Genomic DNA, 16,651 nt, shown 5'->3' with positions numbered 1-16,651 from the left:
TGTTGACTAAAACACATTATGTTTAAAGTGAGTGATTCCATAGAAATTTCTGCAAGTTTAACATGTACCCAAGGATTTACACTGAGTGTGGGCTGTGTGGCAGTGACTGTCAGTTTTATAAAGAGCCAGGCTGGTTCGGCAGAAAGCAGCTTGGGGCCCTCTAATTCTGTACCTCAATCAGAGCAGCTGATGCTACCATCCAGTCCACATGTAACTCAGTTTATTTTATTAAAAGACTTATTTTTTTTTGAAAGGCAGAGTTATAGAGGGGGAAGAGGGAGAGGGAATATCTTAGATTCTCTGGTTCACTCCCCAAATGGCCAGAGCTGTGCCCTAAGCCAGGAGCACGGAGCTTCTTCAGGGTCTCCCATGTAGGTGCAGGGCCCAAGGACTTGGGCCATCTTCCACTGCTATCCCAGGCCATACCAGAGCTGGAACGAAAGTGGAGCAGCTGGGACTCAAACCGGTGCCCATATGAGACGTTGGCACTGCGGGTAACAGCTTTACCCACTTTGCCACAGCACTGTCAGCAACTCAGTTTATTGTGCAGTATAAACTGTAAAGTCTGCTGGACCTTAGTTTTTACATATGTAAAATAAGGATATTGTGGGAAACCCTAGCTTTCTATCAGTTGTCTAAAGTTTCTGCTTCTGTAGGTGGCCGACTGGTTAAGATACTCCTTGGGATGCCTAAGTGCCTGAGTTTGGATGTTGGCACTACTCCTATTTCTAGCTCCCTGCTAATGTGTGCTGTAGGAGGCAGCAGATGATGGCACAAGTAGTTAGGTTCCTGCCATTCAATTGGGAGACATAGATTGGATTTCTAGCTCCTGGCTTTGACTCTGGCTATTGCAGGCATTTGGGGAGTGAACTAGAGGATGGGAGTGAGTGCTTACTTGCTCTTTCTGCCTCTTAAACAGAATTCTGTGCTTCATTGAGGCTTATATGTGGATATAATTTTCAGAACATTCATTGCCACAGGCTTTTTGAAGTACTTTTGCATGCTGAATTAGGAATAAATCTCATGTCATTTAATCCAAAACTGTAATAGGGAGTTACTGTGCATTTCCATGTAAGTTATTCAGAGAACATATAATTTTTCACTGTAGTTTAGTTAGGAAAACTAAAAATGCAATTTAAGTTATCTTGCAACATTCTATAAAGGTTAATATGAAAATACAATTATCTTGTAATTTATGTCCATTCTTAAATGGGGTGAGGCAGGTAAATATTTGAAAATTACATTTGATTGGCTTTCTCAAGAAGAGATATACTTACAATTTTATCTCATAAATTTTGACCTAAGTTCTTTCAAATTAAATGCCAAGTGTGAAACTTACACTAGAGTTTGCTTGTTGTCAGATAAACTTGTTGACCAGTTAATAAATTACATGAAGTTCTACCTTTACTTGGAAAATCTATAATATGCTCATCATAGGCATTTTATACATGTATATTATTTGTCATAAAATAAGATTTTCAGTTCTTAAATCTAGCTGAACCAGGAAAGCTTAAGAGATTCCTTTTTCAGAACAAATTGGGGATCCATGACAACACAGCTCCAGAGCTATGCAGATATCAGCTTGCAGGTTGATATTAGTGAGGAATGGCACAGTGAACTTTGACTTGCATCAGTTAGAGAAAAAGCAAGCATCATGACTATTTGCATTTATTTTATTTAGTTCAATTTTTCATTTGTTGAGACTTACACTGTTGAAGAAGTAAGAGTTCGTCCTAGGAATAGTACCAGTAGATACAACCCAGAGGAGGAGGGCTCACATGAAACGGCTTCAGAAGATGGCTTCCCCTGGAATGTAGATGGTGATTTAATGTGGGTTACATCTGAGGTCCATGTGAGGTGAGTCTCCTCTTTTCACTGCTTTGTACATTGATCTGTTCACTCAGAACTTTAAAGAGGAAGGCTTTCCTTATACTTGAACTATCAAAGCAGTCAAAGTAAAAAATGTCAGTAAATCGGGGAAGTAGAAAGGATTCCTATGCAACTTTCACTAAAGTATAACTTCACGGTTATTTGCCAACTGTTAGGTAGAGCAATGATATTTTTGTTTTAATGAAACATTAAACATTCTAGTTTTTTTTTTTTTTTGACAGGCAGAGTTAGAAAGGTCTTCATTTTCTGTTGGTTCACTTCCCAAATGGCTGGCGCGCTGCGCAGATCCGAAGCCAGGTGCTTCTCCTGGTCTCCCATGTGGGTGCAGGGGCCAAGCACTTGGGCCATCCTCCACTGCACTCCCGGCCACAGCAGAGAGCTGGACTGGAATAGGAGCAACCAGGACTAGAACCCAGGGTGCTGGCGCCGCAGGCGGAGGATTAGCCAAGTGAGCCGAGGCACCAGCCAAACATTCTAGTTTTACATGCTAAGTTATTCCACAGAAATTATACAGACAATGTGTCTACAATTTTCATTTTGGATTTTAAAAAATGAATCAAGATTTTAAATCTTTGTGAAGCCACCTCAGTAGTAGACTGTTTGAATTCAATTCTGTAGTCTTGTAGTTTTTCTCAAACTAATATCATTGTTTTCTTTTTAGAAGTTTGCTTTAATCAATTCTTTGCAAAGCATTCCACTTATAAAACATAAGAACAATTTTTCACATTACATAAGAAATAAGAGTGATAAACAAATTTAGGAACATGCAAATGTATTTTGGGAAAACCTTATGAAATCTTAAATGTATCCAATGGCACCTACTAGATGAGTGTTCTACAGACACAATGGACTTTTTCAAGGCAATGAAGAGTACTGGAGAGTAATTACTGGTATTATGTGCCATACTCATTAGTTGTATACGTCTGTAAAAAAATTACAATGGTAGTTGAATAAATAATAATTATACATATTCTTTTCTTTGTAGATTGCATCCAAGACTTATCAGTCTTTATGGAGGCACCATGGAAGAGATGAGTGATGCTACAGTAACATGTCATTGTTTAAAATAGTAATGTGCAAACTACAATTTCAATATGAAGGAATATGGTCATGCTATCAATCGATATACTAGAAATAAATCTCTTTAAAAGAAAATTACCATTTCTGATGTTACTAAAAAATAGCCAAGACTATAAAAATCAAATGGAAAACATGAAAACTATCAGTAACAATTTAAACTTGCATTTTTTGAAGTATTTACTGGGACTGAAAGGAGATGTTTTATAAGCTTAGGCATCATCATGATATATTGATATTTTGATTCCTTCATTTTCAGGAGTTGAGCTCCTCTAATAGAGCACAGGAAACAGATAGGACTGACCTGATTTTATTGAGGCGGCTTCAAGATCATACAGCAGTCAGTGGAATAAGGAGAACTCCTTTTCCAAAATCTTTACAGTATTGAGACTACTTACCAAGAAATAACCCAGTTTTGTAAAGTGGCGATGTTCATAACAAATTTTATTTGGAACTATGCAAAACATTTTTCAAACTAGGCAATATTCATCAGCCCAGTCAGTAGCTGTGTTTATTTTCAATGTAAAGTGGGGCTTGAATTTTCATCCATGATTTTATACATGCTCTTTAAAAAGCTATGTGAGCTTATATAATGTTAAAACAGTAAATTATCTAAAAGTATTCAAAAGTTGATAGCTGTTGGTATATATTCTGAGGTCAGTGAGTTTTGTGATCTGTATTTTCATAAGTTATAAAACCTTAATAGTCAGTCATTGACAGGAACTTCACAGAAAGAAATCTTAACCCTCTATTTTGTCTGATCACTTTTAACAGATGTTCAAAATTTGACCACAGCTCTCCTAGACATTTAGACAGATGAAGTTATATTCTATAATTAGCAGTATCCCGAGTATATGAAATAAATATTACAACACTTCTACTTGCAAATGAAAAGGTATTTAAAGATATATTACTTAAAATCCAAATAGAACGTCAAGTATCAACAAACTGAGTTATCACATTTATATTCACTGTATACAAGTTGGTATTTTTCAGTTTGTGAATTTTTTCCATTTCAATGTAGAAGAGGATGCTTTCATAGACCTGATTAAAACATATATTTGAAAATAACATCTAAGCAAATATTTGTCAGTACAGTACCCAATATGTATAAATATTGACCTCTTCCTTTGCACAGCTCTAACATTTTAAAAATCATCCGTGAGGTACAGTTTCCATGTTTTTGACATCAATATATACTGGCTAAAGTGCAACAGTTGTGTCTGTTGTTTAGAATATAAATTACGATGCCTAAAAAATGTTCTCCTGGGTAAGCTTGGATAAAGTTATACTAGAGGAGACTGGTGGATTTTATCCTATCTTTAAAATGTGTACAGAAGGGGGAACTCCATAGATGTACAGATAGTAACATTGAGAAGTCATCACATGAAGCTCAAGCCAGTGTCTAAGTTCCTTCTGAAGTTTGCTCATCAGGCCTGTAATATTCATAGACTTCTGAATAATGTAATTGTTGGCACAAGGTCCATAGGAAATGTGTTACAAATGAGTCTTTGAAGATAAAATCTGCTTTAAAATAACAATGTCCTTCTTTCACTCATTAGAAACTTTGGGAACAATCCTTTGAAATGTGCTCTTTAAAAATACTTAAGATGTTTCAGATGTATTTGAAAATGAATCACTGTCCATTCAGTGAGGTTTATTTTACCCAGGTGAGCACATATGGTTAATATTTTCGAGAAGATATTTCAAGTCCAAAGCTTTATAAATCAAGTTGTTTATTTCCTGAATGACTCAATTCTGATATGCTTTCATGTCCAGATACCATCAAGGTTTACTTTTCTTGACTGAATTGCATGTGTTAGTGTTTCTCTATCCCCTTGACAGCTGAAAGATTATCTTTGGATATATTAACACTTCGGCAGTTTTCTTTCTCATTACTTGGAGGAAGAAGCTTGAGCAAAAATCATGTTTTCTTGTAAACAGTGCTTTTTAGAAACCTGAGTCTTTTTTCAGTTCTCTCAATTTGAAAGTAGTCTTTAATTGTCATTATTGCTTTTGACATAACTCCAACTGTCTCTTCTATTTTCTTCTTGTAGGATCGATTTGTACTGTCTTTTAAAGAAGCCAGCCTGAAAATACCATTACATAATCATTAGTGATAGTTATAAGCATACTACAGTCACATCAAATATCTAACCCATCAAAAATGATGTCCTGTGTAACACCAAACATGTGAGTTCTTAACTGATATAATCAATAAAAATTACTCTGGGACATATTAGGGGCCGTGCAGCACTTTTCAGTGTTACCTTTGCCCCAAATAATGTGCAGTGTTTTTCAGAAAACATATGTTTCAAAGCTACTGTTACAGAAAGGGTATTTTTGAAGATATATTAATAGTGATTATTTTTCCTAAATTCAATTCCTCTTTTTAGGAAAAATAAAGAATGGTATTTGAGTAGTTTAAAGGCTTACCTTCCACATGACATATGAAATCAATAGAAGTACTATAAGTCCAAGTAGCAAACTACTAGAAATAATCACTATAGTAAAATGACGTTTGGGTCTTTGATGATGTAGTCCTTCTAGTAAAACCTACATAAATCAAGCAAAATAAGGAATCACCAGTTTAGTTTACTACTTAAGACTGTAAAGAGGTTTCAAAGAAAATGTAATTAGAATCAGCAGGAAAAGGGGGTAAGGCAGTTCTAATACTACCCCAGGAAACAGTGGTAGCTGTTAATTTCACTCCATTTTTTTCTCACTGCTACCAAACTGACTTCCCTTAAGAGCTATCTAAATCATTCACTCCTTCAGGTATAAGGAATGGCAACTGGAAATGAAATATTCAAGGCTTTCCATGAGGTGGTTATACTGTAATTTACTGACTCAGGTTCTCCAAAGGAGGTAATTATAAACATCCTCCCAACATGGTTCCCCTACAATTTTAAAATCTCACTTAGAAGGGTAATCTTACATGTGCAACATTCTCTTCCTTGTTTAATTCAACAACTTTTGGATGTGGCTCTGTAAAAGCTGTCGCCCTTATTTCAAACTTGAGTGACGAAGTCTCATCCTGATAAATAAAAGAAAGATCATAGTGGCCATTATGTATAGTTTTATTTCATGAATATATATTGATTTCTCATGATATTTACAAACCAGGTAAAGGTTTTGATAGATTCCTTTCACCCTTTGTAGTTAATACCAAGATCATCTCCTTAAGGCAAAGGAAGAATCACTGCAATTAATTGATAGGGTATTATTTTATTGATTTTTATTATTAAAAATCGGGCTTTTCAGATAACTTGATATGTTATACTACTGTAAGAAGTATGTTTAATAGTTTCCAATATTTTTCCTAGATACTTAATTTTTAGCCTCAAATACTTTCTTGAAAGAACATTCCTCAAATCCATCTTTTATTGCTTTCTAAATTAACTTTGTACATATAATCTTAATGAGAAACTGGGGCATAAATAGTTACAGCATTCAACTACAAAGTCAGTGGATGGATGAGCTTTACTAAAGCAGGAACTTCATAACTCAGATTTAACTTGGTGGCTTTGCAGCTTCTCAGTATACTTGGGATTTATTTTAACATATGTAGGAGATAAGAATATATTTTTCAGTCAGATGCTGGTAGAGGGCTATGAGCCCCCAAATTAAAAAAATACTTTACCATTTTGGCACTAAAAATGAATTACAAATAAGTTACATCTAGATCCAGAGAAGTTGCTACTGCCCAGGGGAGGGTTTTATCCCAAAGATACAAAGGGAACATCAGCAATGCTTAGAGCTTTTTGGTAGTACCAACAATCTTCAGTAACCTGGACCTTGACAGTATGAAAGGTGACCTGTCCACAACAGAGGAGATCTACCATACCCAAGTTGGTTGTCACCCTGGACTCTCACATCACCCTTGAGTAATGACTAAAACTCCCTGACCCCACTAAGCCACAGAGGCATATTTCAAAGGTAAAAGCCATCAGAGAAGAAATACAACAATGATTTAACAAATGCAGAAATTTAAAGGACAATATAACTCTTCCAAAGGACTTAGAGATTGATGAAATGCATGAAAAGGAATTAAGATTACTCAAAAACAAAGAGGAGCAAATTCAAGAGTTAAAGAAATCCATACATGATACAGATGAAAAACTGTTGCCAGGAGATTGAAATATTGAGAAATCAAAGAATTCAACGTCAAATGAAAATACAGTGGAAACTGGATTTCCGCATGCAGAAGTATTAAGCAAGACCCCTACCTTACACAAAAATTAACTCAAAATGGATCAAGAATCTAAATCTTTGACCTGATTCCAGCAAATTACAAAAGGAAAAACCTAGGGAAACACTGCAAAATATTGACATAGGCAATGATTTCTGGGAAAAGTCCCCAGAAGCACAGGCAATCAAGGAAAAATTAGACAAAATGGATTAATTTCAGAAGCTTCTTAGCCTGATGTAAACACTCCACCAAATGAATGGGTAAAAATATTTTTAAACTATGCAATTGATAAATATTCAGAAATTATAAAAAGCTCAAATTAAACAACAAAACGAATAATCCAGTTAAACAGGCAAAGGACTTTTACAGGCATCTTTCAAAAGGGAAAATCCAAATGGCCAACAGACACTGGAAAAATGCTCGGGATCATTAGCCATCAGGGAAATACAAATCAAAAAACCACAACGAGATTTCACTTCACCCCAGGAGTTAAAGGGGAGAAAAAAAAGCCATTTGCACCTCGATATTTGTTGCAGCTCAATTCACAATAGCTAAGACATGGAATCAACCTAAATGTCCATCAACGGATGACTGGATAAAGAAACTATGGGATATGTACTCTATGGAACACTATACAGCAGTAAAAAACAATGAAATCCAGGCATTTACAACAAAATGGAGGAAGCTGGAAAACATCATGCTGAGTGAAATAAGCCAGTCCAAAAGGGACAAATATCATATGTTCTCCCTGATCAATGGCAACTAAATGAGCATCTAAAATGATACCCATTGAAGTGAAATGGACACTGAGAGACAATGACAGGACCCACCCTTGTCTAGACTGTTGAGGAACAACTTACTATTTTATTCCTTTTAGTATTTTTTTTGTTGTTGCTCTGTTTGTTCTACATAAGACCACTGGTTGAACTCTGTAATCAATGCACAATCATTCTTAGGCATTTAAAATTAACAGAAAAGTGATCTATGTTAAACATAGGAGTGGGAATAAGAGAGGGAGGAGATATATAGGTTGGCACATGCTCACTCGGACTTACCTCCAATGGTGGAACTAGAAATGTGCCAGGGGATTTCAACTCAATCTTACCAAGGAGGCAGGTACCAATGCCAGCACACTTGGTAAAGTGATAAGTATAAATACACAACCGATCAAAAAGATAGGGTATGTGTCAAAGAGATTTCACAAATAAGACCAGTGTAAGCAAATAATGAAGGATAGAATTAAAAGGGAGAGAATGATCCTGCGGGGGAAGCAGGACACACAGCAGACTCATAGAATGGCAAATGCCCAAAACAGCACTCCTGCCTCAGAAACAACCCTTGGGACATTTGGATCTGGCTGAAAGGTCCATGAGAGTCTCACAGGCATGGAAAGCCATGACACGGTGGCAAAAAACAATCTAAATGAAAGACCCTGGTGAACAAGACCCCAGCAGAAGGAGCAGGCCATCAAGGAGAAAGGTGCCTTTCTCTGAAGGGAGGAAGGAACCTCCACTGTGACACGGCCTTGACTAAAGTTCAGAGTCGGTGAACTCAAGGGACCTCCATAGCCTAGACAGCTCATAGCAAGAGTCTTGGGTGACTGCTGACATAAATAAGAGTGCCAATTGTTAAATCAACAACGGGAGTCACTGGGTACATGCTCCCCACGTAGGATCTCTGTCCTTAATGTGTTTTACTATGAAACGTAAAAACACTACTAGTCAAACAATACCCTATACCTTGTGCGGTTGTGTGAGTGCAGCCTGTTGAAATCCTTGCTTAGTATATACTAAGTTGATCTTCAGTATATGAAGGTAATTGAAAATGAAACTCGATAAAGAGCGGGATGGGAGAGGGAGAGGGAGGGAGGGAGGTTGGAGGGGGAAGCCACAGCAATACAAAAGTTGCTCTTTGTAAATTCACATTTATGAAATAAATAAAAAAATAAATAGCTATCATCCAAAAATCAAAGCAAACTAAATGCTGCTGAGGATGCGGGGGAAGAGGTACCCTATATTATTACCCCTATATTATTCCTGTTGACAGAAATGTAAACTAGTATAGCCATTCTAGAAGACAGTATGAAGATTCCTCAGAAATCTGAAAACCGAGCTCCAGATGAAGCAGCCATCCCACTCCTGGGACTTTTCTCAAATGAAATGAAATCAGCATATGAAAGTGAAGTCCAATTCACAATAGCTAAGATATGGAATCAACCCAGAAGTCCATCTGATGACTGAATAAAAATTCCTGGTATATTTACACAATAGAATACTACTCAGCCATAAAATGAAATCCTGTGTTTTGCAACTGGAAACATTTCACTAAGCACAATAGTTCCAAAAAGACACAGCATTTGTTTTGCCCGATTTGTGGTAACATACAGAGTACAAAAAATATATGAGCAAAATTGACATTTTGAGATCTTATGATGGTGTACAGCCCTTGTATATATTCTTGAGGAACACTGGTTTTTCTATTTACTACCTGAATTCTTTTAGTGAAGAGTTAAGCTTATGATTATAAAAGACTATGTCATTGTAAACACTGAAAAAATAGATGGTAGAGTGGGAAATATGCTCTTAAATCTGTATATATTAAACTTGTTCACCTCACAAAAATAAGATTTATCAAGTGTATTCTCCACATCTATTGACATAACTTTTTAAAGTTCAAACTCCTTTATTAGAAAAAGCGCTCAGCAAATTAGGTATAGAAGCAAATGCGTTGGGATCAGCGCCGGGTTCTAGTCCTGGTTGCTCTTCCAGTCCAGTTCTCTGCTGTGGCCTGGGAAAGCAATGGAGGATGGCCCAAATGCTTGGGCCCCTGCACCCGCATGGGAGACCAGGAGGAAGCACCTGGCTTTGGATTGGTATGGCTGTGGCAGCCATTTGGGAGGGTGAACCAATGGAAGGAAGACCTTTTTCTCTGCTGTCTATCTCTCACTGCTAACCATCAAATTAAAAAAAAAAAAAATCTTTGTAAAAAGCAAATGCCTCCAAACTACACAGGCTTGGAGTGGTCATTGTGGTGCAGTGGAGTAAGCTACCATCTGTGACAACAGCACCCCACATGAGCACCAGGTTACAGTCCTGGCTGCCCCACTTTCAATCTAGCTCCCTCTAATGCACCTATGAAAGCAGGGGAAGATGGCCCAAGCACTTAGGTGCCTGCCACCTCCATGGGAGACCAGGATGGGATTCCAGGCTCGTGGGGTTGGCCTGGCCCAGTTCTAGTCATTGTACTCATTTGGGGAGTGAATTAGTGAGTGGAAGATCTCACTGTCTCTCTGATTTTCAGATAGTTTTTAAAAAATTTTATTTGAAAGGTAGAGTTATAGAGTGGCGGAGAGAGCAAAGTCTTCTACCTGCTGGTTCATTCCCCAAATGGCCATAAGGGCCAGAGTCGGGGTGATTTGAAGCCAGGAGCTTCCTTGGGGTCTCCCACGCAGGTACAGGGCTCAAGGAATTGGGCTATCCTCCACTGTTTTCCCAGGCCATCAGCAGCAGAAAGCTGGATGGGAAGTGCAGCAGCCAGGACTTGACCTAGCTCTCACCCCTCTGATAAATCTTAAAAGGATAAAAACTATTAAGGCTATCTATGAAAACCAACAGCCAATATCATACTGAAAAATTGAAAGGACTGTCCATGAAATCTGAAATAAAACAAGAATGTTCATATTCGCCACTCTTAATATTGGAAGTATCAGCAAGAGCAATTAGGGAGGAGAAAGAAAGAAAAGGCATCTAAGTTGCAAGGGAGAAAGTCAAAATGCCTGAAGATGTAATACATGGAAAAACAAACACTGTACCAAATGGCTGTTAAAACTGATAAACCAATTTAGTTAAGTCACAGGATATAAAATCTTCAGACATAAAATAGTAACATTTTGATACACAAGTAATTATCTTGCTAAAAAGGAAATCAAGAAAAAACCCCATTCACAATGGCTACAAAAATCATGATTAGGAATAAATTTAAAGAACTTAAAGATCTCTCAGTGAAGCTTTTAAAACACTGATGAAAGGAATCGGCAAGTATACAAAAAATGGGAAGATTCCTTGCTTCAGGATTGGAAGAATATTGTTGAAATATCCACAATACCTGAAGCAATCTACAGACTCAATGCAATCCCAATCATTAAATATGCTATCAAAATAACATTGACCATGCTTAGAAAATTAGAAAATGCATTCTAAAATTAACATGGAACCACAAAAGACCCTGAATAGCCAAATTATCCTTATGGAAAAAAGCAAAACAAACTGGGGGCACCATAATACATTGTTTCAGAGCATACTAAAAAGCTATAGTAATTAAACCAGCATAGTACTGGCATATAAACCAACACACAGATCAACAAATGTATTAGAGTGTCCAGAAATCATCTAACAGCAAAATGATCTGTGACAAGAGTAGCAAGGACATAGTGTTTTCTAAATGGTGCTGGCAAAACTGGACATAACATTTGAAGAATGATATTAGATCCCTACCTCTCACCATAAACAAAACCCAATTCCAAACAGATTGAAGACCTAAATGTAAGATACAAAACTATGAAATTGCTAGAAGTAAACATTCTAAGACATTGGTGTGGGAGATGATTGCTTGGATAAGATCCTGAAAGTTCAGGGAAAAAAAAGCCAGACCTATATAAATGGGATTAGAGGAAACTTGGAAGGTCCTGCACAAAGTAAGCAATCAGTGAAGAGGCTGTCAACAGAATGGGAGGAATTTACCTGCAAGATACCTGTCTGACAAAGGATTAGGATCCAGAACACATTAGCAATTTCAAAACCTCAACAGCAAAAAAACACCAATCTCGTTCAGACATTGGCAAAGGACCTGCACAGACAGTTCTCAGGAAATACAAATGACCTACAGATACATGTGTTCACTAAAAGGAGTCACAAGGGAAATGCAAATCAAAACCACAATGAAGCATCACCTCACCCCAGCCAGAATGGCCACTATGAAAAAGACAGTAACAAAGGGAGAGGATGTGGAGAAAGGAAACCCATATACACTGCTGATGAAAATGTAAATTAGTGCAGCCACCCTGGAAAACAGTATGGAGATTTCCTCAAACATTTGAAATAAAAGCACCGTGTGATCCAGTGATCCCACTGCCGGGTATACACCCAAAAGACATGAAATCCTTTTATCAAGGAGACACCTGCTTGGCCATGTTGATAACAGCACTGTTCACAACAGCCAAAATATAGAACCAACCATGGTATCATCAGATTAATGGATAAAGAAAATATAGTACATATACACAATGAAATAGTATTCAACCATTAAAAAGAATGAAATTTTCTCGTCATTTTCAGCAAAATGGATGGAACTGGAAGTTATTTTGAGTGAAAAAATGAGGTACAGAAAGACAAATACTTCATGTACTTTCTTAAATGTGGGGGCAAAAAAGCAAATCTCATTCTATGGGTGGCTGTTCAGGCACCGCAGGTTACGCTGCCACCTGTGATGCTGGCATCCCAGACTAGAGTGTACTGGTTCAGGTCCCTCCTGCTTTGCTTCAGATGTAGCTTCCTGCTAATACATCTGGGTAAGCGGTATAAGATGATCCAAGTACTTGGGTCCTTGTCACCTATATAGGAGACCCGCATGGAGTTTCTGAATTCAGCCTGGCCTAACCCTGGCTGCTGAGGCCATTTTGGGAGTAACCAGCAGATGGAAGATCTCTGCCTTTCTAATAAATTTTTAAACAAAGAGACAGAACCACATTCTGAACTCAGAAGCTGAGAGAGTGGGAGTGACAAGAAACGTTTGTATTAAAACTCATAGGGGAAGATGGATGTGGATCATCAGTTGTGACAGATATACTAATATCAGATGTTCCTAATAGGGAAACTGGTTTTTGTTTGATTGTGACAAATGTATTATACTAATATAAGATGGTAATAAAGAAATCTGCCTGTGTGATAAAAGAAAAGTCTTTGTGCTGGTCAATTTTGTTCTGTAAATTTAAAACCATTTCATCTGTGACATCACAGATAAAACTACTTTTATCCTCAAATATACATGTTCCTCTAGATGTGTGTGTGTGTGTGTGTGTGTTTTAAAGATTCATTTATTTGAAAGGCAGAGTTAGAGAGGAAGAGACAGAGGTTTTCCATCTGTTGGTTGGATGGCTACAATGGGCAGTGCTGGGCCAGGAGTCAGGAGCTCCATCCAGGTCTCCCATGTAGGAGCAGAGGCTCAGAAACTGTGGGCTATCTTCCGATGCTTTCCCAAGTGCATTAGCAGGAAATTGGATTGGGAGCAGTGGGGACTTGACTAGGTGCCCATATGGGATACCAGCATTGTATCAGCTTAAACTGCTACATCACAACACCAGCCCCTAGATGTGTTTATCTTTTAATGCATCCTTTTAAATTTAATTATTTTAAAAGTATATTTCATTTTGTGATTGTTGGTTAGGCTTAATTTTATGAAAGACTTCAGTTAGCTTTGTTTTTAAACTATGAGAGTACTTTACAAATTTGTGGAGAAATGGCAAAGTATCAGTTTATTGTGCTGAAAAGAATTTAAAATCTCTGCATATTTCTATCTTCCATGAATGTCTTTGAAGTACTCTTGTATTACATTTTTAAGGATATTTTGCAAAGCTGGCGCTGTGGCTCAGCGGGTTAACACCCTGGCCTGAAGCACCAGCATCCCCCATGGTAGCCAGTTCTAGTCCCGGCTGCTCCACTTCCAATCCAGCTCTCTGCTATGGCCTGGTAAAGCAGTGAGAAAATGACCCAAGTCCTTGGGCCCCTGGACCTGCGTGGGAGACCCGGAAGAAGCTCCTGGCTTTGGATCGGCGCAGCTCCAGCTGTTGCAGCCAACTGGGGAGTGAACCATTGGATGGAAGACCTCTTTCTCTCTCTGCCTCTCCTCTGTGTAACTCTGACTTTCAAATAAATGAATAAATCTTTAAAAAATATTTTGAGTATGCTTTCTAAAATATGCATCTTATATTCCATAGTCTTAGTTTTAACTATCTTAATTACTAAAGCTGTGTCCTTTATAAATGCAGACAAATGATATGTAGAAATGGTTTAACTGCAAAATTTCATTCATAACTTATTCATTTGTCAAATGCTACCATACCATCCCACCTCTGTAAGATGCTTGAATGAATAGATTGTGTATGGACTTATACAAAGAGTCATCACTGTATTTGAGACTTACCATTTCTAAAATGGATGGCCGGCCTTCCAGCTGAATGTGAACACTGGCTTCTTTTCCACTTTCCATTTTCCCAAAATTACATAGCACATTTAAACAGTGTGGGTCAGCTTTTATGCAATACTTGAAGATAATATAAAAATGCTACATTAGAATTTTCAGCATTTAAATAATATGGTACATAGAATCCTTAGTGGCATTTAGAAAATTGTCTTTGCATAAGCATGGATTTAAACATCTGCTTTCCTTAGTGGCATTTAAAAAAAAACTATCTTGCTTTAAACAAAACACAAATGTTTATTTTGAAAGCTATAATCGAAACAAAGCAGCCAAACTGGAGCATGTGTTCTCATCATTCTTACTAACTTAACCTTCTGGGATAGATTGAAAAGACTCCTAATTAGTGCCTCGCTAAGTTCCATGTTCCATGTTTGTAGTAAAAGTTGGATCATTTGAAGGTGATGATTGCTTCCCTCATTTGACATCGTAGCAAATTTATAAAAGGAATGAAAATCAACTTCATGCTGGCCAGGTGAGCACCATGGCATTCTGATGGGTCTGAAACATTGTCTGGCTGACAGTTAATGAACATTTGGTAGATAAATAATGAAACTGCATGGATACTTCAAAAGTTTGCATTCCTGTGTCTGTTTTCTCATAATATGCATTTTCCATTTTCCATGAACTTTTTGGAGACCCTCCTATTTAAGCCTAGGTCTAACTCACAACTCCAAGCAGACATGTCCCTTACATCAAGAAAATTGCAACTTGTACTTTCTCCTACCCTTCAGTTGACAACTTCAATCCATTGACTTCAGGTCTTAAGTGTGTTTTAAGTTCTGTTGAACAACAGAAACTTACCAACAGCCTCTTATCAGTCTTTGACAAGAACGTGAATATGCCTTTCAAGGTCTCCATGGCACCTTTTGGCTGCTCTAAGGCACATTCTCTTTGATAAGTTTCAAAGAAGCATTCTCCAGTGGTCATCTATAAGGACGGTAAGTAAGAAAAATCTTTCATCATGGGAAGGAACACACACAGCATGATTTTTATGAGTCTTAATTTCTTATGTTTCCTAAAATATATCAAGTACCTCTGACATTGTGAAAATACCTTTGGACACATTATTGGAAAGTGATTACACCTCTGTGGCAAAAAAAAAAAAATCCAGCAAAATTATAGGGGGGTTGAATATATGTCCTAGGCTCAAAATAGTCTTAGCTTTGAGGAAATATAAAAAAAAATGACGTTTGAACATTGACATGAAGTTAATATAGGTTATAGCCTACAAATCTGGAGTTCATGTAAGATATTAAAACTCTTACTCAAACCCACTTAGCACATTCATTTCTTGGTTGCTTGTCTTGAAACTGAGAAACAAAAATAGGTCTGATGTAATGAACACAAAAATATCAGTTGTTAAAAAGTGATCTGAGTGTTGCTTCCTTTTAAAGAGCTTTAATTGTGATCTTTCAACAATGGCTTCAAGATTTATGGAGAATTCTACCCAAACTACTCTCACAGGTGTATGTCACATTTTAATGTATCTTGAAAACAATGAAGATGGCAGAGCATAGTTCTGTTATTGTGTCAAGTATAGAAGTTCCATTGTATATCTACAAAGTATATTCAATAAATGCATCATGACTTCACAGCTTTGCATGTGGCTGAAATAAGAGAAATCTGTGAGATTACTTAAAGTATAGGTTTGCATTTGTTTCAGTATTTAAGGCACACCCAATAAAGGTATGAGAGAAGAAACTCATTTTTACCTGGACATCCAAAATGTTGAACAGTTTATTGGTTTGGGGCATAAAGGAATTTGGTACCATTATTTCCATGCTTACATTTGGAGCCATGCTATTGCCAGTGTTAATAACCTGGAAAGAAAAGGTTTAAAAAATCATTTTCAATGTTTTTCATAATTGTGAGTATAAAAATCATTGAGCTTGTAGGTCACCTCTTATATTCCCTGCAACATTTGTGATCTTGGAGTTTTATAGTTGGCAGCTGCACAGTGAAGGCAAAATACCCATGGTCATAATTTTTAAAGTTTACTAGTGATTTCAAATTCTAGTCAGTTTTTGTAGCCCTCTTTAGACATTTTTAGGCTGATAGTTTCTTCTAGAAACCATCTCAAGATTGAGACATCAACAGCAATACACACTATGGATTCTTAACATAGCATTTGGTCTTCATAACTATCTTGTGAAGTAGGCCAACATTACACCCTTTACCAGCAAAGAAAAATTCTAAGAAGTGTCAGTGATATTCCCAAAATGAAAGTTAAAAAGTAAC

At 37.1% G+C, this 16,651-nt stretch overlaps 2 protein-coding genes across 2 annotated transcripts in view; one reads left to right on the top strand and one right to left on the bottom strand.

Moving 5' to 3' along the window:
* The window catches only part of CERKL (ceramide kinase like), a 176,092-nt gene extending 173,093 nt beyond the window's left edge, over nucleotides 1–2,999 (top strand). Inside the window, exons 11-12 of the mRNA XM_062188693.1 lie at nucleotides 1,682–1,857; nucleotides 2,876–2,999. Coding sequence (XP_062044677.1) covers nucleotides 1,682–1,857; nucleotides 2,876–2,960 — 261 coding nt within the window. The 3' untranslated portion in view covers nucleotides 2,961–2,999. The remainder of the gene's footprint in view (nucleotides 1–1,681; nucleotides 1,858–2,875) is intronic.
* ITGA4 (integrin subunit alpha 4) overlaps nucleotides 2,995–16,651 on the bottom strand; it is a 108,666-nt gene continuing 95,009 nt past the window's right edge. The window contains exons 23-28 of the mRNA XM_062188675.1: nucleotides 16,126–16,233; nucleotides 15,215–15,340; nucleotides 14,357–14,476; nucleotides 5,906–6,004; nucleotides 5,404–5,523; nucleotides 2,995–5,057 (exon numbers count right to left, since the gene is read on the bottom strand). Of these exons, the coding sequence (XP_062044659.1) occupies nucleotides 4,965–5,057; nucleotides 5,404–5,523; nucleotides 5,906–6,004; nucleotides 14,357–14,476; nucleotides 15,215–15,340; nucleotides 16,126–16,233 (666 nt within the window). The 3' untranslated portion in view covers nucleotides 2,995–4,964. The remainder of the gene's footprint in view (nucleotides 5,058–5,403; nucleotides 5,524–5,905; nucleotides 6,005–14,356; nucleotides 14,477–15,214; nucleotides 15,341–16,125; nucleotides 16,234–16,651) is intronic.

The sequence above is a fragment of the Lepus europaeus genome, chromosome 1 (assembly GCF_033115175.1).
Source record: "Lepus europaeus isolate LE1 chromosome 1, mLepTim1.pri, whole genome shotgun sequence".
NCBI lineage: Eukaryota > Metazoa > Chordata > Mammalia > Lagomorpha > Leporidae > Lepus > Lepus europaeus.
The sequence above is the reverse complement of the archived record's forward strand: the minus strand, read 5'-3'. Positions and strand labels throughout refer to the sequence as shown.